Source organism: Adiantum capillus-veneris, chromosome 22 (genome assembly GCF_014529385.1).
Source record: "Adiantum capillus-veneris isolate H3 chromosome 22, ASM1452938v2, whole genome shotgun sequence".
In the NCBI taxonomy this organism is placed as follows: Eukaryota; Viridiplantae; Streptophyta; class Polypodiopsida; order Polypodiales; family Pteridaceae; genus Adiantum; species Adiantum capillus-veneris.
The window spans coordinates 77,734,796-77,761,991 of record NC_140952.1 but is presented as its reverse complement, the minus strand read 5'-3'; the positions used below and the strand labels follow the sequence as shown (position 1 = coordinate 77,761,991).

The following is a 27,196-nucleotide window of genomic DNA, read 5'->3' as shown; positions in this document are numbered from 1 at the left end:
AGAGGTAAGGGGAGAAAACAAAGAGAGAAAGAGATTAGATTAGGTTAGATTACATTTAGATTTATGTTTATTTTGAGTTTAAGATTAGGTTAGATTTAGATTTACGTTAGATTAGATTTAGATTTATTTAGGTTAGATTATATTAGATTTAGGTTTATTTTGAGTTAGATTTACGTTAGATTAGATTTATGTTTATTTACGTTAGATTAGATTAGATTTAGGTTTATTTTGAGTTTAAGATTAAATTAGATATAGATTTATGTTCGACGGACTAGCTTTTTTTAGATTTAGGTTAGATTTTAGTGCATGTCAATGAAGGTGCGCTTTGTCCAAAGAGCAAACACTATTTACACAACAATATGTATATTCCCATCAGAATGTGACACCTATTAACTCACACACTAACCATATTCAATTAGCCGCAAATCACCACATGTTCAATTAGGTTAGATTTAAGATTAAATTTTGGATTGAGTTTTTATATTAGAGTCTAACTTTGAGATTACGGTACAAATTAGAGTTAGACGAACGGTGATCCCTCTCTTCCTCTCTACGGATGCGACCTTAAGCTGGAAAGCTTTCAACGGAATGATACTCAGATTGGAGGCCAACATGTAATGTGCTAAGTAATCCCTCAAACAAAGATCTACTGTGAAAAGATGTTAAGTTGTTGTGAAATGCTACATCTAGAGAAGAGGCAAAGGGTTTTTTTCCACTACATCCACTATCATGTAGACGTGGGTGTGTAGATTTCTTGTACCCTCAAATATAGGCATTGACCAATAAAGACGAGATTATAACCCGGTGGTTTTAAACTCCTACAATTCTAGACGGAGGTGTGTGGGGATTGGACATGACTAGAGAATGTGAGGTAGTTTACAGTGTGAACAAAGAGAGAGAGAGAGAGAGAGAGAGAGAGAGAGAGAGAGAGAGAGAGACGAAGGATGCCAATAGAAGATTAAATTTATGTCTAGATTATAAGGTTTTCACCCTCATTATGAGTAGTGACGAGGATGTTGGGCTGTCCAACCAAAACACCTATCTCTTAGCAAGGATCTTATGTCCTTGTAATCAATGCAAGCATGCTGTGCGACGGACAAGACGTGTTTCTTTGCAGCACATTCGTGAATTTGGCGAGTTCGATCCATCTATTATAGATCGAGTTGTTGCCAATTATAACTCGTCGGACTCTGATGCTTGCCAACAGGAAGCAATCTTGAAACCCAATAGACGTGTTCGCAGGCACTTTGGTCAAGCAGCATATGTGAGGCCACAAGATGTAGCCTCTAACAGCTCGGGGGATGATCATGCAAAACACATTCCCAACGAGGCAATGTTTGAGCCCAAGATCGATGAAATGATCGAGACGATAATGGATTCAGAAAGGCTTATCTATGATGATATGAAAAGTGAAGTCGATACGCCATTGTATGATGGAGCACATGTGTCTAGATTGAAGGCACACCTGGTTCTTCTCAACATGCAGACAAAGTTTGGATGGAGTGACACTAGCGTCACAATGCTTTTCAGGTGATCTATTACAATGTGTTTACTTTAGTAAAAAATATAATGATCTGATAGATTTTTACACAATTGTACCGCATTTTTTTCTCTGTGTAGATTGCTCAAAGAGCACATACTGCCAGCTGATAATGTGAAGCCAGATTCCAAAGGGGAAGCAAGAAAGATCTTGCAAAACTTGGGGATGGATTACAATTCAATCCACGCTTGTCCAAAATGTGATTCCGAGAGATATCGAGTAGATCTCCACGGAACAAAAATTCCACAAAAGGTTTTGCGACATTTTCCTCTGCTTCCTCGCAAGCAACTTCTATGAGCAGACCTTCGTGATGTAGCTTCAGTATCCATCGCACCCGGAGCGCAGTGCTTTTACAAATTCATAGAAATTCAATGAAATTTCTCTACACAGGAATCCCTCCCCCTTTATGAGTCCTCTCTCTCTCTCTCTCTCTCTCTCTCTCTCTCTCTCTCTCTACTTGTCCATGTTTTCTTCTACATTCATTCAATATTAAGATTAAATGTTCGTTTGTTTAATGCAGTATGGATGATGATGAGTTTCTTTCTTCTTTGTCACCCTAGCAGAGACAGTGGTATGTGGAGCGTCATCGCTCTGGAGCACCATCACGCGTTCCTACTCCTTTAGCGTCTCTCTTTGTTTCGGAGCATTCAACGCGCTCCGAAGCTTCGGTGTCGACAAGATGATCTTCACACTCGTCTAGGCACTGGTGCTCTAGTGGTGGCGACGGCGTTTGTTGTGGGGATGCCACCGCCGATGCCTCGAACCCGCCTCGTGTTCGACGAGGCTCTTTACCCTACCGTTCTTTGCCCGCCCCCACACCAGCCACGGCATCGCCATTTACACCAGGTTTTGCGTGGCTAACGGCCGTTCCTAACAGCTACACACCACTAGCTACTCCTCCAAAAGTCGGTCCAGTCGACACTCCTCGCTTCGGGGCCCAGACTCTGGTGGAGACACCTGACATCCGTACCCCAATCGACACGGCGCAAGAGACCTCTGCTAGGACACCCTGGTTCACGCGTCCCCGGCGAGAGGGCTTGCCTTACTCCGTTGACTTCAGCAGCGGTATCATCTTGGATGATGTAGGCAAGAAGGCGATCTCGCGCATGCGTGGTCTTTGCTCTCAGGTGTTTAGACACTACATACTAAACACCTGGAGCGAAGTACCAAGTGATTTAAAAGACAGAGTCATCAGCATGCTTCATGATGAGTTTCCCGTTTCAACACGGTGTCGGGGAATATGTGTTCGCTACGTGAGCCGGGCAGGCGCCGGGCCTCTGGCTGTGGGAGGTGTGAAAGAGAGAGAACAAGAACAACAGATGTAACTGAATCTGGAAATCACTGTAATCATCAATTAATTGATTAAATCTTTGAGTACAACTTAATTCTTAGCCAAGGCGGGCTGCTAACAGCACCGTCACTCGGATCATCTGATAACTAGGAGTTTAAGCTCCCGTTTACAGGATTAACCGGGCCGTTAACGACACCAGACTTAACAAAATGCTTAATGAACTTTGGACTGATGTCGGTGATGAGATTCCCTTCTGTCGCTTTATCTGTTGACGGGAGCAAAGCGAACCCCGAACCCCCGACGGCCTCTAAAACACCGGGGACCGAATGGCACGCCTTGAGCCTGTCATGGTAAAGCAAACAGGGGTACCACCTAGCTTCAGCGGCTAGGACGCAAAAAACACACCACCATAACAAAGTTTTCATCCAAGAGAGATGGATGCTTGGGAGTAATGATGAAGAGGAAAGGGAATGAGATCAAGTGAGAGAGAGAGAGAGAGAGAGAGAGAGAGAGAGAGGGGTATAGCGGCTTAGTACTTAGGCACCACAAAAGGATGGCGAATCCGCACACCCTTCACACATACACAAGCTCACTCCAAAACACAAGATTAGGTGGCGATTCCGCACACCTCACATGGGCAAAACATTGCAAGAAAACATACTCACAAAACCTCAAGCTTTATTTAGAGAATTAGGCGATGAAATGGGGAGCATAGGGTAGGGGAATGAGAAGGGAGAGAGTGGTAGAGCACATGACGGATATGTGGGAGTTGATGGCGAAGACTCGCACGAGGGTTATGGCCATCATCCTTCATTTAGTTTGCCCTTCATCTTCCATAGCCAAGGGTGTAGAGGTCATGCTCAAGACGAGCATGGTGATTGCGGTGATGGTGATGGTGTGGGTGTGTGTGTGTGCACTAGGCACACACAGTGCATAGTGTGTTCTTTGGTGATGTTGTGTGTTTTTGTGTGATGGTGACCCCTCTTTATATAGGGGAGGAGGGGGGAGAAATTCTAGAATTTAGAAATGAAGAAATCATTATCTACATAGGCCATGTGACTGTGGGCCCTACTTGTCTGGCTGTGTGTATATGTGCCAGAACAGCAGTCTCATGAGAGAGAGACTAAGAGAGAGAGATGGGTTGATGAAAAAAAGTGAGAGGTGACATGGAGAATAAAGTAATTACAAGAGGGGAGTGTGTTCAGAGGTGAATCTGTGTACAGATGTGTGTGAACACAAGAAAAATCAGGTAACCACCGGGTGGGGATGGGTCTGTGGGCACCTTTTTCAGTGAAACTGAGTGTGTGTGAGTGTGGGGGAGGTTATTTAGCTACAAGACAAGATACATGGCGCCCTTTAGAGAGAGAGGGGGGTATTTGGGTCATGGGATATGATAGGAGAGAGAAAGAGGGGGTGGGGTATACTATTTTGGAAGATAGGGTAAGTTGCATGTGAGTTGGTGCATTATTGGTGAGTTATAATGCATTATTGGTGAGAGGTGGGGTAGCTTGAGGGGAGAGAGAAAGGAGAAAGGACAAGGGGAAGAGAGAGGGGGTTTGGAGGAGAGGAAAAGGGACACACGGCGGGGATACAGTGAAGAAAAAGGAGGCAAGGTGGGGATGGGCTACCCCGCAGGCATGAGGTGGCCTATTTTACCTTTCTTATATATTTAGATAATCATACTTTATTTTTTTCTTACTTTCTCCAATGCCTTTTATCACTCCCTCCATAAGAGGGGGTTTTCATGGGGTGGGGACGAGAGAAGAGGGGTATGGGAGCTTGGCTTGTGAAAAGCCCTCATCACTGCCTCATTTACCTAATTCTGCTTATTGCCTCTATCTTTATGCTTCAATTATTGCCAAATTCTCTGCAAGCTATCTCTATGTAGCATCCTCTGATCGCCTCTGTCGTCCTTTTTATGCTTGATTGAGAGAAAGATTGAGAGAGATCTTTCAACATCCCCCCCGTCTTTCTCGTTCTTCACCTCCTTCACAGATCCTCAATTTTACTCCTTCACTTTCCCTTAAGGGATCTGCCAAACTCGCCCTGATAGCTTAGGGGTTTGTAGTCATCCAAGCTCTCCCTTGCTTAGCTTCAAGAACGAGATCGAAAGAGAGTTTGAGAGAGCTTTGCCTCCTTTGTCTTTCCGAGCATGAGAGCGAGAGAGAAGGAACACTGCTTGATTGCCTCCTCTTCAAGCTCGAGAGGGAGAGAGAAAAAAGCGTTGACTTGATTGGAGATCGAGAGAGAGAAAGAGTTCGCCTTCTTGCTTACCCTGCAGCAGCTGACGCCTTGCTTGCTCGTTAACTCCCCTTCATGCCTTCCTCCTTTTGTTTCCTTGCCTCCTGTCCCCCTCATGCGTGCCCTTCCTCCTTCAATAGCGCCGCCGCTACTGATGTGGCACAGGACTTGTCCCTATGATGTGGCAACCCGGTTTTTGGACCAGCGCGAAACCCGCCGGAATTAACACCAAAAGGAGGCGCCACGGCCTTGTGAATCATTTTCTCTTCGCGGACAAGCTCACCCGAGGTTCGCAGTGCGCGGAATGAGCACTTCTTTCCTGCTGCGCTCATGCTATCTGCGCTTCGCCCCTGGCCCTTCACGCTTTTTCTCTCTTTCTTTCTTCCCTGTTCACACATTAAAAAAAATACCCCTTAAGGGTTTTGGGCCACCTTGCCTTTGGGCGGCCAAGGTAGCTTGACTTGGGCGGGCTCTTTGGGCGGCCCTATGAAGGGCATCACATTTGGCATACATATCGGCCAAGCTCCACTGGGCGGCCACATGAGGTGGTCAAATTGGTCCTACCCCCTTGGGCAACCCTTTAGGTTAATGGCCCGTGGCGGTAACATTAATCAAATCGTCTCTTAATGGGCACAACATTAGGCATACACACTGAGCAAAGCAATGCCAAGCACAACATCTTTCCCTCATGGTCCTTGTCTAACCTTATCATCTTGAACTTCGATGCCCGTATCAACCTCTCATATAATCGTGCATACCTTTAAGATGCAAGTATAGGTGATTGCATTGAAGTAAAGCCTTCCCATCACATCCGATAGAAGGTGTCAGAGTTCCTTTCTTGTCAGCCGGGTATTGCCAATTACGACCACTGCCTGCCAAGCACTGCATAAAATGACATCCCGGGCATGAGAAGCTACTACTGCTCCCGCATCCCAAACTCTAGACAATAGACACAACTCCTAGCTGAGACACCGACCGAGCCGACTGGAATGGTACGGAGCCGGCCCCTGGTGTATCTTAATCGGCCAATATCTTGGCGACCGGGACTCCGATCACTAATCTGAAAAGACCGACACGCTCCACAAAGTGAGCACTTTAGGCCCGTGCATTCATTTCATTTTTGTCACCTCAGCTGTAGTTTCCCAATCCAGTACGGATCTCCAATCAACTTAAACTTCAATATGCCATAACTTCTTTACCGTAGCTCCAATCGACGAGCCATAAAGACAGGCCGGTAGAGCACTTCAAGCACTGCAGTTCTAGATCATAATCTTCCATCTATGCTCACTTCAAGCATACTCATTTTTGGCATGATTAAGGCATCTCTTGGCCCTTTTAAGCCGCATCTGGCATACATTAATCATTAAGCTTGGCATGTTAACAAGCCCTCATCACTACTCAGTAAATGTGTAGGCTTCAAAGAAGCTTAGCTTGCATTCCTTTGCTCTTTTTCTCTTCATGGCAGCGGAGCTGCACGACATTCACCCCCTCTGAACCTGCACAGCCTCTGGTCTGTGCCAACAACACTTCAATCTGCATCTGCTTTAGGTACCTTAAGCTCCTTACCCATCATCAGACTCAGGTAACTAATAAACATATGAAAAAAAGTGAGAGAAGGTTTATACCCTATCATCAATTGTCTAGATTAATCATTAGGTAGCTGTCCATCAAAAATCTCTGAACCGTATCTGTCGTATCTTCAAAGCATTCAATCATGGATAACTTGTTTAGTGAACCCCGCCAGACTCAAGTGCTCCAGTTAATGATGCACACAGCTTGACCATTAAGATCTCTTTAAGGAACCTTGTCAAGCTCAAGTATGCCTTACTCTGTCTGCACATGGAATGACCGTCAAATCCTTTACTTCAAGTTCTGTTAGCAGAACCAACTCAATAGATGTAAAGATACTTCATCAATTATCCAAAGAAGTCAACTGGAAGTCAGCCATGTAATCTTATTGACTGCATAACCGAAAACTCTTATGACTTAGCATAGATCTAGAAAACAAAATCTTGTACCATGCAACCTGCTACAACAGATAACTGGTACTCTTCAAATCAGCAACTTTGGACTTTAATAGTCCCCCAGGATCAAATGGGAAACTAATCATCTGTCCCACTGTGAGCATTCCTTTAAAAAATTTGTACCATCCTCCAGGATCATAGGAAATATACAAGAATTTCCAATCATTACAACATAACCATACATTAACCCATAAATATTCATACAAACCGCCTGGATCATATGGCATATAAGGGAATTGCCAAGGACCATGCATATATCTGTCAGCTCCTGGGTCAAAAGCTAGTAGAAGATCATATTTCAAGTATATTGCATCTCCTCAAACTTTCTCATAGCATAGGAACAAAAAGTCCCAAATTCCCATCATAGCAGAACCCAGAGGCAAAATAAACTCGATCACTATGGTTTCCAAAATATCAATCTGCATTTGTGAGTCATTGAATGCCATCACTTCATTTGATACCACAAACGCTGCATGGCTGGCTTCTGTAATAGGCACAAACTCTTCTAGAGCCTCATCCAAAAGCATCCTAAGCTCTTCATCATATGTTGTAGGATGTTCTTCACTACTTTTGTCACAAGGAGCTCGAAATTCCTCTAACACATCATCAAGCAGATCCATAAGCTCCATATCTTCCTCCTTGGAAGAACAACCTAGTTTCTGAGTATTATCACAGGAAACCTCATCGCTTGTTTCATACATAGGCACAAATTGTTCTGGCAGCTTCACACTCCCATTCAAATATCTTTCCACTTCAATAGCACAAGTCTCAGCATGCATTACAAAGATAGCATCAATTTCTTTTTCCATAGCATCATCATAGCAAACCCTGTAACCTGTAGAAGTCATAGACTGATTATCATCCATCACCCACTCTGAATATGCATCTCCATAATCATAATCTTTGTCTTGGTTCACATCAAATACATATGGTTGAGCATCAAATACATCTACATCATCACCAGTGTCCTGAAATGCAGCCATAGACATGAAACCCTCTTGTATAGCATCATCAAAAACAATTGCTTTTGCATGTAATGCTCCATAAGCATTCTCTTCATGTTCTACACCCAAAGAGCACTCCAAATGGGCATCCACATCACATATTGACTCTGACAAACATGTTTCTTGATCACTGCTAGCAACTATGCTTGTATGCAAACCATGTACTGGCTCTGAGAAACCTGCTTCCTCATTTATGTCACTTTGAGAGGATATGACTGCATGCTTAGCATCCATAGAGTCATATCTCCTTTGGAATAAAGAAGACAATCCCAATCGAGCATAAACAGTATCTACTATGAAATCATCATCTGCATGCAATAATGTCTCGTCTTCCAAAAGACATGCATCAATAACAGATTCTAACTTAGCTCGGATAGAATATTGATCACCTGTATGATATGCTTTTTGCATTAAGAAAAATGGCTCCTCATCTTGTCTGCTTTCAATTTTTTGAAGCTCCAGGTCTTTCTTCACTGAGATCCCCTGTAAAATTGCTTATGCAAAAGCATCCCAATTATCTGCATATATTCTTGCAATAACTTGAACTTGCTCCTTAATATCGTCACACCCAAGCTGTTCAAACTCTGCAAGCATTTGAACTTCTGGCACTCTTTCACGCTTCATTTCTTGCTCATAATACTCTAGGTAGCCTTTTGGATCATATTCACCATCAAACATTCGTCTTTCATCGCATACTGCATCCAATGCTGCATTTAAAGCTTCTTCTATCAGCTTCTTTGTCTTCACGGCTTCTACTTCATGCAATGATCCTTGCATCACTTGCATCATCTTGGAAAAATATGGAACTCCCGATTTGCCATTAGAAACATGTGTGATAAATTCTTCAAATAATTTTTATCATCTCCGTTGGAATCTCCATCTACATCTCCCACCTTGGCTCGTTTCGCGTCGGGTTCACCAAAGATGTCGGGGGATATGTGTTCACTACATGAGCCGGGCAGGCGCCGGGCCTCTGGCTGTGGGAGGTGTGAAAGAGAGAGAACAAGAACAACATATGTAACTGAATCTGGAAATCACTGTAATCATCAATTAATTGATTAAAGCTTTGAGTACAAGTTAATTCTTAGCCAAGGCGGGCTGTTAAAAGCACCGTCACTCGGATCATCTGATAACTAGGAGTTTAAGCTCCCTTTTACAGGATTAACCGGGCCGTTAACGACACCGGACTTAACAAAATGCTTAATCAACTTCGGACCGATGTTGGTGATGAGATTCCCTTCTTTCGCTTTTTCTGCCTCATTTACCTAATTCTGCTCATTGCCTCTATCTTTATGCTTCAATTATTGCCAAATTCTCTGCAAGCTATCTCTATGTAGCATCCTCTGATCACCTATGTCGTCCTTTTTATGCTTAATTGAGAGAAAGATTGAGAGAGATCTTTCAACATCCCCCCCGTCTTTCTCGTTCTTCACCTTCTTCACAGATCCTATATTTTACTCCGTCACTTTACCTTAAGGGATCTGACAGACTCGCCCCGATAGCTTAGGGGTTTATAGTCGTCCAAGCTCTCCCTTGCTTAGCTTCAAGAACGAGATCGAAATAGAGTTTGAGAGAGCTTTGCCTCCTTTGTCTTTCCGAGCATGAGAGCGAAACAGAAGGAACACTGCTTGCTTGCCTGCTCTTCAAGCTCGAGAGGGAGAGAGAAAGAAGCTTTGCCTTGATTGGTTGAGATCGAGAGAGAGAAAGAGCTCGCCTTCTTGCTTACCCTGCAGTAGCTGATGCCTTGCTTGCTCGTTAACTCCCCTTCATGCCTTCCTCCTTTTGTTTCCTTGCCTCCCGTCCCCTTCATGCCAAAAGCATCCCTATTATTAGCGTGCCCTTCCTCCTTCAATAGCGCCGCCGCTACTGATGTGGCACAGGACTCGTCCCTATGATGTGGCAACCCGGTTTCTGGACTAGCGCGAAACCCGCCAGAATTAACACCAAAAGGAGGTGCCACGGCCTTGTGAATCGTTTTCTCTTCGCGGACGAGCTCGCCCGAGGTTCGCAGTGCGCGCTATGAGCACTTCTTTCCTGCTGCACTCACGTTGTCTGCGCTTCACCCCTGGCCCTTCACGCTTTTTCTCTCTTTCTTTCTTCCCTATTCACACATTAAAAAAAATACCCCTTAAGGGTTTTGGGCCACCTTGCCTTTGGGCGGCCAAGGTAGCTTGACTTGGGCGGGCTCTTTGGGCGGCCCTATGAAGGGCATCACATTTGGCATACATATCGGCCAAGCTCCACTGGGCGGCCACATGAGGCGGTCACATTGGTCCTACCCCCTTGGGCAACCCTTTAGGTTAATGGCCCGTGGCAGTAACATTAACCAAATCGCCTCTTAATGGGCATGACATTAGGCATACACACTGAGGAAAGCAATGCCAAGCACAACATCTTTCCCCCACAGTCCTTGTCTAACCTTATCATCTTGAACTTCGATGCCCGTATCAACCTCTCATATAATCGTGCATACCTTTAAGATGCAAGTATAGGTGATTGCATTGAAGTAAAGCCTTCCCATCACATCCGATAGAAGGTGTCAGAGTTCCTTTCTTGTCAGCTGGGTATTGCCAATTACGACCACTGCCTGCCAAGCACTGCATAAAATGACATCCCGGGCATGAGAAGCTACTACTGCTCCCACATCCCAAACTCTAGACAATAGACACAACTCCTAGCTGAGACACCGACCGAGCCGACTGGACTGGTACGGAGCCGGCCCCCGGTGTATCTTAATCGGCCAATATCTTGGCGATCGGGACTCCGATCACTAATCTGAAAAGACCGACACGCTCCACAAAGCGAGCACTTTAGCCCCGTGCATTCATTTCATTTCTGTCACCTCAGCTGCAGTTGCCCAATCCGGTACGGATCTGCAATCAACTTAAACTTCAATATGCCATAACTTCTTCACCGTAGCTCCAATCAACGAGCCGTAAAGACAGGCCGGTAGAGCACTTCAAGCACTGCAGTTCTAGATCATAATCTTCCATCTATGCTCACTTCAAGCATACTCATTTTTGGCATCATTAAGGCATCTCTTGGCCCTTTTAAGCCGCATCTGACATACATTAATCATTAAGCTTGGCCTGTTAACAAGCCCTCATCACTGCTCAGTAAATGTGTAGTCTTCAAAGAATCTTAGCTTGCATTCCTCTGCTCTTTTTCTCTTCATGGCAGCCGAGCTGCACGACATGGGATGACCGCTTCAATGAAGACCTGATGAAGGTTCAAATGCGCTGATCCGAGCCTATCACAAATTTTTGTTTATTATATTTTGTTGGTTTTCCTCGCTTCTAGAGGTTTACAATAAAAGAAAGAGTGAGAACAACCTCTTGGAAAAATTAAAAAAATGATTTGATAGGAATTTTTTCTTGACTAGTTCACCGGAGGTGAAAGGTAGAGGGAGAACCTAGTGGTAAAGGGAAGGGAAAATATGTAAATGTGAAAAGAAAAGATATGATGTGGTTGTGGAGCCATGCACCCATGATTCAAGGGTCATGAGTGGCTCATATCATCATGGCTTTGGAGCCATATTATGATTCAAACAGATGGGACCCAAGTGGAAGACTTGGTAAAGGAAGGAACCAGACACATGATTTTGCTGAATTTTTAAAAAATACTTCCACTCCGATCCAAGAAAAGTTGTCTTCATCAAAGTTGTAGCTGATGAGCTGGAGATTCTGACCATATTTTTTTTATAATTTTTGCATCTACGGTCTAGGAGATATGGCCAAAATAGTGGATGCCAGTTTTTTCAACTGTGGTGGAGACCACCCCCTCTACCTTTACACACACACACCCCTCCTTTTCCACATTGAGACCTTCTCTAAAAATCAGCCATTAGTCTTCTCACCCTCCTCTCCTTCCTCCTCTCTCTCAAGCTCAAAAACCCATCAAAATTCCTCTTCTAATCACCTCTCAAGTCATGCTTAATCTTGTTGTAATTCATAAGTTCTCATTCAACCCCTTTCTATTATTACTAGATATGTATTGATTTTATGTAGATTCTTTACATTTTAAAATAAGGAAGCTCTTGGACTCAAGCTATGGAGGAAGGAGTGAAGACAACACAAGTGATGATGGAGCTAATTAGTTGCAAATTGGTCAACAAATCACTTGGAAGGAGCTTCTTCATTGGTTGAATGTCCCTAATCAAGCTTCATTTGCACAAATTACACTTGGATCTTAACCTCACTCCTAATCACTCTCTTTCCTATATAAAGAGGCCCTCCCATTTGTAATTTCAAGCCTACCTCAGCCCCATTGAGTCTTTGTATCACTCACCATGAGCCCATAAGCTCATTCATTCACTCTATTCTTGCACATTCTAGAGTGCAAATTGTTTCATGCTAGAAACCTCTCCTCCTCTTACTTATGTCAATTAAGAGAAATCTTTTATATGTGTGTGAGAGTGCTTGATGTGATCGTGGCTAATCCTTGAGTGGTTGTTTGGTAATCTACATGCTATTTGTGTTGGGAGTGTTTGAAGTCATCCATTCCTTGTACACACACTAAGGTTAATGCTTCATTCATAGTGATCTCTCTCTCTCTCTCTCTCTCTCTCTCTCTCTCTCTCTCTCTCTCTCTCTCTCTCTTTGTGTAGCGGTCCTAGTCCACGCTTCCAAGACTAGGTGGTGCCCTCATCTCATTTCCCTTGTGGCGTAATGGAGTTTGTTTTGGTGTAGAGGCCGCCATTCCAAATTTCCTTCGTCATAAATTGGTGCCCCCACTGAGGAGTTCTCAAGCAGCGCTCTGTCAATCCTATGAAGGAAGATCCATCAAATTCTCCGAGACTTCCACTATGGTCTCCCCAAGAAGCTCGAGAAAAGAAGCGTCTTTATCGACAAACAGCACGTATGCGGGTAAAGAGAGTTAACTACACACACCCTTCTTTGCTTCAAGGAAAATCTTGTAGTCATCAAGTCCCTAGGTCAAAGCATTGTGTTGAGTGCTTTGTGGCTAGTGTGAAGACACTTCCTTTGAAGCCTCGACTCCAGGTGGTGAAAGCACTCTCAAACTCGGGTATTAACAAGTTTTTGGAGGGGGAGCTACACATCAATGGGGTGCGGTATTGGCAAGAGGCTACATATGGTGATGCACTCCAACTACTACTAGCAAGAAGGCTCAAGGTGGTTGAGAGGGTAGCCATTGAACCCTATGAACTCTACAAAGCTGAAGATGGTCACACCAAAGCTAGGCTAATCACTGGTGAGCAAATTCTTTGCATCTCTCAAATGGTGGGATCCAAGAGAGCTCAACTTCAATGAAGTGCTTCATGGAAGTTTGTATTTAATGCACCAATGAATAATCCCATTTTCTACAACTTTCAATCAGTTCAAAATATTAGGGTGAATGTGCGCATTGATAGAAATATTTTTTTCCAACAAAGATTGGTCTTCTATTTTGGAGCTGAGAGGTTGAGAGAGATATTGTTGTCCCCTGACCCTATAATATTTCCTATTTTGGAGTATAATGTATCTTTTGATGTTCACATCTTCATCTTGCTTTAAGCATACTCCATGAATCATAGGGATTTTTATGGACCTTTCCAGCCTCTTGCTAGACAAACTGTGCATATAATAGCTAGCACAAAGCTTAGGTTCCAAAACATCATAAGGAACTTACTAGGCCCTCGTCGTCTAGCTGAGATTAATGCATCTATCAATCCATTTATTCTACCCTTAATAAGATATGATTTGGGCCTAGACGTTTTCATCTTTGTGTTGTATTGAGAGGAAGGCAACCCATTTTTATGATGGCTTTCCCAAATTTTTTTGGGCGTAGTGGGGAAAATGCTGGGGATTTTTTGGATAACTTGGAGATGGCTTTCCTTGTCTCTGGGAGGGATGACGAAGCATTGCAATTGAGAGCTTTTCCTTTGGTGCTCAAAGAAGAAGCTAGAGTATGGTTCCAGGCTCTAGATCCAACCCAAAGAATTGATTGGGAGGGATTGAAGGCGGCTTTCCTACGAAGATTTCAACGAGCCAATTCGGCAGAAGAACTATGGCAACGGCTTCTGGCCCTTCATCAAGTTGACCCTCATGGTTATGCAACCTATGAGGAAGGTTTTCTGAAACTTTGGGGGCAATGGTCAGACTCACTAAACCCTGGTGAGCGAGCTCCCAATTGCCTCCAAAAGGATCGATTTATCTCATGTTTGTACCCCTTGCTAAGGGAGAAGGTAAAAAGCAAATTTCCAAATGCTTTTGAAGATGCCTTAAGAATTGCTAGGGAAAAGAGGCCGCCATTCCAAATTTCCTTCGTCAGTGCGAATACTACAAGCAGAAGTGTTCCGAAGTGCAAAAAGCAATTAAGCATGGGTGGAACAGACCAGATTGGCTGACCAAAGAAGATTGGAAGAATGCGAAGAAAGCATTGCGTGAGAATCCCAACAAGTGGAAGCAACAAGAGGAGGCAGCCAAAGCGCGAGCAGAGTCAGGGAGCTCGCACCACTTGGGGAGCGGTGGGTGGGCATCATTTGAGGCCGATTTTGTAAGTGTTTTCTGATTGCTCTTTAGGTTTGATAGTTTAGGGTTTAGGGGTTTTTAAATTCTAACATAATGGATTCTTTGTATGTTTTGACAGTGGTCGATGAACAGCACTTGACCCCACAACATACGAGCATGAGTATGCAGGCAGGAAGGGCTTAAACGCCCTGATGGACATTCTGAGTTCTCGCGGAAACATGGTTAGTATTAGGGTTTACTCTTTTCTATTTGTTGTATTGTTTTATAAATCATATGTTTATACTTACAGAAAGCTGTCTTATTGTTTTTTTTTTGCAAAATTCGACAAATACGCCGCTTGGACGCGATGAGACGTCTGATTAGACGATGTTAGTCTAGCCGTAGCTAGATAGCATTAGTTTTCTTTTTTCATAGCATATGTATCATGAGATGGCGTTTATACGTCTTTTTGTAACTATTGGAAAACCATATATATTTTTTCAATAATGACAATGGTGTTGTAATTATTACATTTGCAAAGTTTAACAATCAAGTGATTTTGCCTATGATGTGTACAATTTTCATTGATGTACTTTTGTCAATTTACTTTTGTCAGTTTTGTATCTTTATTCTGCAGACAATACTATGGATGATGGAGTTAATGGTTATATTGTCTTGTGGGTGACTACTTTGGGTCTATATCTAAGCTTACACTTTCTTTCAAAGGTGAATCCGAGCTTATCTTGGATTCATTTAGGTTTATTCTATTATTAAAACATTCAATATGGTTGATGGGTGAATGCCCTGTCACCAATTTTTTTTTCTCTTGGGTGTTACTATAAGAGTCGCTATATAAGGCTCTGCAGCGTCACTATGAGCGTCACTATGAACGTTGCTATAGGTGGCCTGTAAATGTCGCTATGATGGTTGCTATAGGCATCACTATATAACGACTTCTATAGTACATATATAGCGACGCATATAGCGACATTCCCGTATCGATGCTGTTAGTGACGGTCTTAGCGACGCCGCGGAGTATAAAAACCCAATGTATTTTCGTCGCTAACAGCGTCACAAGTGCACACAACCGCTCGTAGTGGAGTGTGATCCAAAATGGCGATGCCACCCCCACCACCATCAGGACTTGCAACAACTGCTACAACTGTGTCCACAGTTGCAAAATCGCAGCTCCATCGAGGTCCACCGAGGCCAAATTCCACTAGCATCGGCAAAGGGGGTTCTAGAAGGTGAAAGCCATCTAATTCATAAGCTAGATCCGGAGAAGGAGACGCGGGTTGTAGAATTCCAAAGTGGAATTAGATCTGCATTGTTCTTTGACAAATCATCCCAATTTAGTGGTGTCAACATCGGCAAATGTAACTGTGACTTCAATCGTATTGACTTCCAACACCTTGCCCCTTCAAGGGCGGCCTTTGATTTCACCAGAGTGGCATTGCAAGTTAAGTGGAAGTGTCGTAACTGGAATTACCATGGTGAAAGAATAATGGAAGAAGGTAGAAGTTGAGACTTTCAAATGTCTGCAATTTTTAGGTATATTGGATATGTGTAGCATTTGAAAATTTGGAAATAGTCCATTTACTCAATTTTCTGTTTACAGAACTATGCAACAACAAGGTAAGAAGTTCAATCTCAAGCACACGTTGCTGCCAAATCCTTTCTCCATTCGAAAGACAAGACTGGAGGTCAACCAGGAAGTGCTTCGGACATTGGGCACTCCTTTTCACATTGAAGCAATGTACAGATCGCCATCAGCAGAGGAAGTGGTCTATGATAAATACAATAATATATTTTATGATTTTGTAGCGTTGCAGACATATATTGTTCAATTGTTCGAGGTTTCTCAAGAGGAATGCAATGGAGTTTTGAAGTTTGTGCTTAAACTGGATGAGTGTGAGCTAGTGAAAGAGACAAAGGTTGAGCGTGTCACAATAACACTTATGAATAGAGCATTCGATGAAAGCATTGCTTCAGACGACCCTAGAAACTTTAGTGTGCAATCCGAAAACAATATTTTCTTATTAGCCACATTCAAGGTTTGATATCAACAAGTTTTTGCTTAAAAAAATGGTTAGACATGTTTCATTTGATTGGTTTTGTTTTCCCATTTCAGGTGCTTGCAGAGAATTTCGATATTCTTAACTGGGTTTTCCATCAAACAAACAAGTATTCGTGAAGCCATAAGCGAACAGAGAAATGGAAAGACACTCGATATATTAGGCATGGGTTCATACACAGTAGAGTGGCATATGGCTGGAGATCTCAAAACCCTAAAGTGTATGTACAACATCTCAAAAGGAGCAACAAGTAAAAGCCCTTGTTTGTATTGCTTGGGAGGAGTCATTGGTCTTGACAAAAGAAATTGGAGGAGAGCATCGGATAGGCACTTGCAGGACCTTAACTTCCGCCCAGTGTTGGATATTCCACTATCCAGAGTACATATTTGCACGATGCATGCACTCTGTAGAATCATTGAGAAACTTATGTTTCTGTACATTTGTTTTGCTTGGACCACTCGGCCAGCATGAGCAAAACAAAGGGCTATATTATCATTGGAAACAATTTTCTCAGATATGGGCTTGCATTGAGGACATGTGAAAATAGAGCAGGACGAGAAGAGGTCTAAGAATGGTCGAGATGTGCCAAAGAAGTTGTCTATTGGCGGTGTGAAAGCCCGTCTCTTCTTGTCGATGCCAACAAGTGGCAGACAACGCAAAAGCCAAAGTGCTCAGGAAAGGTTGACATTGAGATACAACCGATGGAGAAACCTGCACAATGCAGTGGTTGACCACGCAGACAATGGTGCAGCAAGGACTCGCAAAGTGAACGTGTGGAAAAGTTTGGATTCCATATTCAAGTTTTGTGAGCTCAATACTTGGAGAGATACTGACTATACATTGTTTCAAAACGCTCTGGAGACCTTCCACAGGTCTTTCATAGCTGCATGGACAAATCAATACATAACTCATTACATGGTATATTACTTTATTTAATAAAATTGTGATTATATTTACATATAAACAATAGGCTAGTCTTTTTTGCAGCATATCATATGCAACCACATGCCTTGGTTTGCTAGGCAGTATGGTAGCTTAGCTATATGGTCTACACAAGGTATGGAGAAAACTCACTACCAAGCTCGTCAGCCACACTCGTCACGGAGGTGGTGCAAACAAAGCCAACAGTTTGGAGGAACTACATCAATGGACTTATCGAAAACTTATGCATAGAACACATCGAAAGGAATGTGTCAAAGACAGTCAGATTGGCCAAGCAATGAGATTAGCAAGCAAACGACGAAAGAAGGAAATATGGGAGGCATCTTCTGCGGCATCGCGACATGCAGAGTGGCGACTTCAAAAAGAACGCATTGGAAAAACTTGGACAACTCCGACCCAAGTTGTTTGAGACTTCCTAAAGATAGCGCATTGTAACACAATATAAGTTTTTGTGCCAAGAGAAGACAACCAGTCACAAAAGTGAGAAACATAATGTACTCATTGTTTTGATAGAAAATGTACTATTTTTTGGCATCGACAATATACATTGGAGCTTCTCTATTCTTCATCTTCGTCAGGAAAAGTTACAAAATATTATGGCCTTTTTGCCTGCTGTGTGTTATTGTCTTCTTCTTGCCTTGGTCTTTTGCAACCTAGTCCTGCAGGTTCGTTTGTCGATGGTACATTTGTCTCCACCTCCACAGCCACAAGAGACATTTCTTCAGTAGGTAGATGCGCAATTGGTTGTTTATTGCGAAACATAGCATACTTTTCATACTCTAGTAATTGCACAGGGTCAGTGATTCCGCATGCCAAACCATATGCTGCTTGGGTCAAAAAATAGCGACTACGCAAACCATACATTCCTGGCCCTTGGCCAAACATATACAATGCGGCCTTTTTTTCTAAAAGCATTATTTTATCTGCATTCCACCTAATGACGGCCCCTCCTAAATATCTTGAAAGTGTCTTCAACGTCATCAAGGGTAGCTCCGCGTTGTCATTGGAGAAGGACGAATGGAAGACCAAAAAACTCGGATACTTAAGATTCTTTAAGTATTGGCCGAGAGAGGAATTCTTTCCTAAATCTCCCATGCCTCGTCCACGAGGGCGAGGAATGAAGGTATCATCATAGACCACCAATTGCAACAAATTAAAGTTATGAAATGAGATAAGTAGAAACCAAAAAGGTAAGGCAAATAAAAAAATATTACCTTCTGGTTTTCATCTTCCTCAAGTAAGTCCTCATTCCATAGGTTGATGCCGCCCTGACCTCCAGTGGGCGCATTGGAGGTTGAGGCCAAAGATGATGAAGAAGTGCTTGCCTTACCCATTTCTTCAATCCCTAGCTTTTTTTGCACTTCCATGAACTCCTTTTCTGTTGGAAGCGTGCGCTCATACCTAGCAACATCATTGTAAATCATCACAAGTGCACTTGCGGGGTCAACGAACTCATCGTCATTTACATGGGCATCTATAACAGAATACTTTTCGTGGTTAGGGTCAATGATAGCATCATCCTCTTCGAGATTCTGTGCCACAATGGCAAGGCAATAGTCCTCTCGAAGGTCAAAAAGCTCCATAATGTCGTTAAGCATGACATACTGCAAATCACCAATAGGTATGGTAGGTAGAACACTAGTAGGCAAAGCACCCTCCTGAAGCTGGACTCCCTCTGAAACCTGCAAGGCAAGGCTTCCCCGAGACTTGGGCTCTTGACCCTCCCCAGTCTGATCCTCAAGCGAGGCCTTTGCAGCATCAACATGCTCATCCAAAATTAAATGCAAATATAAAATAAAACCTGCATAATATTCAGCCGCTTGACACTTGCGGTTATGAAGTGTACACTTGTAGTCTGTTATCCGCAAGTGCACTGCCAGCTTAAGGCAACTCTTAGAAAATATGTGTTTCTTGGAGGAGTCTGAATTGATATCCTTCATGTGAACAAAACGAACTCCTTGTATCTCGACAGTGCCACCGGACGTTTGCTGCCGGTAGGTCTGCTCAAAACCTGATAGGTAATGTTGCGCGGAGACAATCCACTCGTGCAAAGACAAATCTGGATTGAACATCGGCCTGATCTCTGTCTCGTGCTACTGAAGCCCAATGCGGTATAGAAAATGAGATAGTTTGTCTTGGGGGGCATCCTGAGAGCAAGGCACTTCCTCCTCTGCTTCAACATTGAAGGGGTCCATAACGGAAATTCAAAAGCGAAGATAGACGAGAGAGCACAACATCCAAACAAAGGGAAAATGGGGGAGCAAGTCATATTTATAGGACTCCCGAGGACATTGATGACATCGATTGACATGCATCATGGGGCCGCCGTGCATCATGTAGTCGCCGTGATGATTACGCCACATGTCAGACGCCGTGGAACGGTCACGTCACAACGCGAAATTGGTGCCGCCACTCCAAAAAAGTATCGCTATCGCGTTTTGGCGCGACAGATGATTGTTGCGTCATAACGCGATACGGCCAATCTAGAGTACTCAGGAACGCCCCGTATCGCGTTGTGACGCAACGCCTTTTTGTCGCGCCACCCATGCATCATGCAATCGCCATGGTGATTACGCCACGTGTCAGCCGCCGTGGAACGGTCGCGCCACAAGACGAAACTGTTGCCGCCGCTCCACAAAAGCAGTGCTATCGCGTTTTGGCATGACAGTACTCAGGAATGCCCCGTATCGTGTTGTGACGCGATGCCTTTTTGTCACACCACAGCGCGATACTTGTGGTCAAACTAACCGGGACTTTACTTATCGCGTTTTGACGCGACAACATTTTGTCTTGCCACAGTGCGAACACTGCAATTCGGAACCATCAAGGTCCGCCTCCTCGCGTTGTGCCGCAACATACCGTTGTTGCTAGGGCAACCCGTTGGGGCGCTTTCCTCGTCGTGCCACACCGCGAATAGGCAGTGCCACTAATTTTGGCACCACCAATATCGCGTTGAGTCCCGATGTGCCACGTGGCACGTAATCATTATGCTCGCACGCTTCCCGTCATACCTCGCAATGTCATGATTAATGCAGCCGCCTCTTCTCATTATATTTATTCCGCTAATATAAACCCCCCCCCCCCCCCCCCTTTTTTTTTTCTCATCGTTTTTCCCGAAGTGTCTCTAGTCACTCTGCGTTTTTACCCACATCCAGATTTCCATATTTCCTTGCATTCTCCTCGTTCAGGTCATGGTGCCTCGCACAAAGCAAACAGCAAGGAAGGTTTATCCTAGCCAGTCTGGTCCGTAGGGCCAGGCTAGCTCGTCTGCAGTGCAACCGTCAACATCGCAGGTGATTCCAGGCAAGACCATGCCGCAGGTACGGGCAACAATGCGAAGAAGAAGATACGAGCAGAATAGGCGCGTTCTACTCGAACTTCGTAAGCTCCAAAAGCACATTTCATTGGCAATACCTAAACTGCCATTCCAGAGAGTTGTTCGCGAGATTTGCGAGCAACACAACCTGAATTTCCGATGGTCTCGAAGTGCAATGAGATGCTTGCACGAGGCCGTCGAGGATTTTTTTGTAGAGCTTTTCCAGGACAGCTACATTCTCTCAGCCCACGCCCATAGGGCAACATTGATGCCACGAGACATCAACACACTTCGCCTTCTCAGGTTTAGGTATGACAAAACAATACTGCCTGCCGGTATTTCATACCGAAAGATGGACAATATTCTTAGAATACCACCTATTGACAAGGTCAAAGTTCATGAAGTGTCTACACAAATGCATGGATACAGCACCCATCTCAACATCGAGCGGGACACAACAAAAGACGATAGTGAAAGATTGGAGCAGTTACGCCTTGAGATAATGGAGGAACAAATGGCAGATGCCATCAGCGACGCCAACGTTGATGATTAGTCATTGATGTTTCCCTATTTCCATGTTGGCCTTCCTCTGTGGGGACGCATTCTGTATTTTCCCTATCACCCCCACGAGATTGCAATTTTACAGAACCGGACGAGGGAACTCACAGACTCAATCATCAATTGCTTGCTTTGGTGCGTGCTATTCTTTTTTTCACAATAAATCCTTTTAATATATTCAATTTTGTATGACACAAATTTCTTTACAGTTTTGTAGTTTCAAATTTGCCTTGGAATATGCAAGATGATGTCGTCGTCCTTGACTCGAACCTCTCGATCGTTTTGACGGCCGAGGATACATCTTTAGTGGAAGTAGTTGATTGGTTCCAATCAGTGAACATGGAGACGGCAATTTTTTTTGTTTTGGCTTATCATGAAGGGTACGCAATGTTTTCAATAGTGAAATCATTTTATCTTGAACTCTAATTTGTTGTGATGACATATGTTTTGCTTATGTTTATTTGTAACAACGCTCATTGGAGTCTTGTTCTCTTACACCTTGAACGAAACCGGTGCTACCTTGCTAATTCATCCCATGGATTTCATGGTGAAGTACGTAGGTAAGAGGTTTTGTATTTTGTTCGACATCGCATAGAATTTTGTTAAAAGTCGCTTATGAAATTTAATTGTATTTTGCACAGATCTTTTCGAAAGCTTGTGGCTGCTCTTGAAGCTTTAACGCAAGAGCAGATATATGAGAATCTTACGATTATTAGTTGCAAAGTCCCTAAGCAGGACGATGCCTACTCTTGTGGATGGAGGGTCTTAATCAATGCAAAAATTTTGTTAGGGTTCATGCTTGATGGAAGTCATACAAGTGTAAGCATTTGACACTCGTTTACAGATTTGTATCTTAATAAGTTAGTAGCTATGTTAATAAACATGATGTTCTTAACGCAGGTAAGAAATTTGGCAGATTATTCAAAGGCAGATGTTTCTTCGTTTAGAAACAGAATGATTGAAAACTTGATCAATTGCACGACCATGCGTTCAGACGGAGCACGTGATGCTTTTATCCCGCTAGCACCAAGGCCCACGCCTAGGCCTCCGTCGACAAGATACCCCTTGTCTGCCATACCAACACAAGCATATATCAATATCTCCCCAAATGCCTCCCCAACCCAAGCTCCCACCAGCTCTCGTCCTCAAGAAAAAGCTCCAGAACCCTCAAACCCCCCACCCAGCACCTCTTTTGCTCATGAAGCAGCTTCAGAGCCCCCAAACCCCCCACCCAACACCTCTCCTACTCATGAAGCAGCTCCAGAGCCCCCAAACCCCCAAGCCACCACCTCTCCTCAACCTCAACCAACAGCCCCCACATCACCGCACGCACAAGATTATAAAGAGATTATGAAATGTACTTTTGACAAATTGATTACAAGCAGTGGATCGGAATTTGACTTTTGTTTTGATTATGGTTCAAAGTTTACAAAATGTTGTGAACAGCTTTCCAAAAAAATGGGAGAGTGAGGATCCAATGGTGTTTGGTAATGTAGAGAGCTGCCTTTGTCAAGTAATCTTTGAGAATAGTATTTGAATCATTGTGTACAGTTAGTTCACTATTTCAAGTCTGTCGCTGGTAATCTGTGCACAAAGAGTCGTATTTTTATGTCTGTGAGGTACCTACAATGCAACGTACGCGATAAGACATTGGGATACATGAGCACGATAGAAACATCAACGTATAAAAGTAATACATGTAGCTTAGTACCTTTCGCATGTTACACTTGAAAACAAATTTTGAAGGCAAATTGAGATCGGACTCATTTAACAGATCCTCTCGAACCTGTCTTAAAGTGACATTTGATCTGACCACAACAACTGTAAGCAAATAATTTGAAAACCATATCTCGATGGAAATCAAGGGATTAAAAGCATTGTCACTTAAATCTTGATCCATAGCTACCAACTGACCATTCACTCGATGCCACCTCATGTAGTAGAAAGAAACTATAAAATTCTGTGATGCTATCATACACTTGCACAAAATGCCTTTAGAATCACTGACATCCCAATTATCATCCAAAAAATCAAGGCAAGTTTGGGATTTGCAGATGAACATGGTTTCTGTTTTTCTAACCTGCTCGTCGTGGAAGAAACCTATAAAGACATGTAATGGCATAAATAGACTGACTCGTACTTGCCTGCTTGCAATGTTTGGTCGCAAATACTTCAAAATTTCCTGATGAAGCTTGATTTTAAAACACTCAGAGGTTTCTGAAGTTGGAACTGGCCACTTTGGGGAATCTTGTTGGGGAAGAGGGAAACGTTTCAAAGTGCCAAATCCACGGACAGAGCAAGGGGCGTTGTAAAAGTAGTCGTAAAAGAAAACTCCCCTCTCTGCGAGAGCTCTTTTCGCACTAGTTCTGTACATAAGTTCTCCCACCGAAGCATGAAAAGCATCAAAAATACCAATTATGCACTCAACCCGTTGCCAGTCTTCTTTGTTAGAAGGATAAATATCTGCAAAAACAAAAGATAAGAGAATGGTCACAAGAAATAGTCAACAAAATAACTTGAAGGATCTTTAAAGACTTTTTAGCAATATAGTAGTCACACGGTTTGGTCTATGAGCAGGAAACCCCAAAGGTGACTGTTGTAGTCATAGTTCGGAGTGCATATATGCATGCTCAATGAGCACCTCTTTCACTGTCTTTCCCGTTTGAGACAAGCGAAAATCTTTCACACGTCCTTTGTAGCTGTTGATGAATTCATTTGACATCCGTTTTCTACTTCTTGTTTGAAGCAGAACCCAACTACCAATGGTGACTGTGGTAGACATCTAGCGACCATGGTCTAAGTCAAAGCTATTGAATAGTTCCACAGATTTAACAGAGGCGGATGGTCGTCGTGATCGTCTTCCTTCCATCTCTGCTTCTATTAGCTGTGAATTGACACTACGCAAAAACGATAGAAGAAAAGAGGCTCACTAGTTTACACAAGAAGTAGTAGCTTGAAAAGTGTTCATCAAAAGGTGTGCCTCATTGAATGTGAGTTATGGCACATTCGATGTTCGTCGCCCATGGCAGGGGAATAATTTGCACAAATCGCGTCGTATCTTCTTATTCAGATCTTTTTAACAGAAAAAACTCTTTTTTAAAAACGCAAAAATTTGAGATAAAAATCAAATAAATTGGAGCTACCGTTGTGGTGACTCAAACTCTATTGGTCGAACAGCATTCTCTCTCTAACGCCAAAAAGTCCTTTTTTGAGTCCAAACTTTTCCTAATGCCACTGATTTGTACCTGGTATGGATGCGCACTTTTGGCCTTTGATTGCTATAAAACTCTTTCCCTTCTTTAAAAGATTCAATCTCCTTGAACATCTCTAGAGAACATACTTAAACAATCTAGCTTTGACATGACCCACCAGAATCCATTATATGCCTAAGATCATCCATAGTATCTACAAAAGAAACTTGTTCAAAGATACCTGAAATAAACTCATTATCTTCTAGAAAACCATCCTCCTTTAAACAATTTTGTACATTATGTGCAGGTTGTGGTTCACTTCTTGTGATATTCTCAGTCTTTGTAAAACACATTAATCCATGCCTTGATAACCCTAGAAAACCTATAGAGAGAGTATCTTGCCTTTTTCTGTCAAGCTAGAACCTTTCTCTTGTTGTACCATGGCAATCTTGCTTTACTATAGTACCTCCCCAAAACCCCTCATCTCCTTGTAATCCTTGAGTTCTTTGCTTACCTTTGGTAGTGGATGATCCCTAAAATTTTCATGATTCCTCTCATGATCCACACAAATAGTGAGGAATTGGATAGCACACTTTCTATCTCTACTCCTTATCCTTGCGTATGATGTGCTATCATCCATGACCTTTGTCTCCATTTGAGTAGCCGCTATATATAGGTGCCCGAGATAAGAGAACAAGTTGACATCTCTTGCACAAAAAAGTTTTTCTTATCTTTTACATTCCCTATTGTCAACTTCACGTTTGGACATTAAGATGTATAGAGATCTCTTGGTAAGTTATATGCTGCTCTAAGCATCCAACCATGGTCTGTATCTGTTGACCACTTTCCTTTCATGTAGAGTCTTCTGGACATTAGGTTAAGTTTAGAGCCATGATCTATCAATGCAACATACGGCTCCTCAAGGTCACCCATTTTCACCAAGGTTTCCATTGTAGCTCTTACCCAATGGCGTTTGGAGTAGTGGATTTGATAAGTGGATTCATCTCCATCATCATCATCATTCACAAAAAAACATGCTTTGCTTTTCTAGAATACTAAAAGCACCCAACCACACTATCATCTTCACATTGCCTTGCTTGAACATGTATTGCTTGTGTGTTTAATGCCTCTTTTTCACCTTGTAATTGTGAAGAACTCAATTTTGTCAGAGTTTCCTTTTTGTCTTTATGATTTCAATGATCTCCTTGTGGAGCTCATGCTTAGATATGCCAAGTACTTCAAACAATGTAAAATCAACCTTGCTATTCAAGATCCTTTCTTCCAATATCTTCTTCAAGTTTGTAGCAGCTTCTATGTCAGATTGTAATTTATAAGGAAGGCCCTTTTCTTAAGATTTTGCCTGCTTCTTCTTCTTTTTTGTTGATGCTTCCTCCATAGGCACTTCAGGCAGAGGAAGAGGAACTTGTGATGGTGAAGCCTCTTGAGAAGGTATGAAATTCTTTCTTCTGAGAGGCAAAAGTGCAAAACAGAATCAGTGGCCTCTACACCAAGACTGTGCACAATGGCCTCATCATAGGAGGTACAAAATAGGGGCACCACCTAGCTTGGAATGTGGCTAGGACGCATGGTAAGGGGTTGGCACATGACACAAGGAGAATGTGAGAAAAAGAGAGAGGGAGAGGAAGAGATCACTAGAGTTTCATTAATATAGGCTTCATAAATACCATACACAAGGAAGATATGTGAGAAGGAGAGAGAGGGAGAGGAAGAGATCATTAGAGCTTCATTTATATAGGCTTCATATACACCATACAAACATTTACGAGAGGCATTGCATATGATAAACATCTCACAAGATCATGTGTGCATGGTAACTCTAACCTCTTGGTCATTAAGAAACCAAAACAAACCATAGTCAGTACTATGCCATAGTAGAACTATATGTGCAAAGAGGTGCATACATAAGGATGTACATATGAGAGTGTAAGTAGAACTATATATGCCATAGTAGAACTATATGTGCAAAGAGGTGCATACATAAGGATGTACATATGAGAGCGTAAGTGCTAGAGCTTGATTGTGTGTGTGTGTGTGTGTAAGCATGATTGTGTGTCTGTATACAAAAGAGGATGCCTCCTTTTATAGGCCAAGAGAGCGATTGGGTAGAGATTATGAGCAAGAGGGGTTATTACAAAAGTAACCTCAATTAGGGGCATCCCCCCAATGAGAGAGCTCTGTGTGCCCTTCTTATTGACCAATTTCCTCCTAATTTCCTTCATCATGGTGAGCTTTGTCTCCATGCCACCTTCCATAGCTTGAGTCCAAGATCTTCCTTATAATATTTGAGAGACCTTGAAAATAAGAGAAAATCCAGCAATAATGGAGAGAAACCTATACGAAATTGTGTGTGTGGAGTTGGATAATCACGAGTTCTTCCCCATGTGGACAAATAGGCTCCACCATTTCAACCATATCTTCCAAATCATAGCTCCAAAAATTATATTTAAAAAATAGGGACAAAAATATCATCTCAATGCTCACAAATTTTTTGTTGAAACCTTTTCAAATTCAAAATGGAAAAAATAGAGAAAAATTCCACAAAAA

At 42.8% G+C, this 27,196-nt stretch overlaps 1 protein-coding gene across 1 annotated transcript; it reads right to left on the bottom strand.

Moving 5' to 3' along the window:
• Nucleotides 1-7,413: 7,413 nt before the first annotated feature.
• On the bottom strand, nt 7,414-8,334 carry LOC147429633 (uncharacterized). Its single transcript, XM_086495045.1, has one exon. It carries the CDS (start codon nt 8,332-8,334, stop codon nt 7,414-7,416), a length of 921 nt encoding a protein of 306 aa, XP_086351171.1.
• Nucleotides 8,335-27,196: the final 18,862 nt, after the last annotated feature.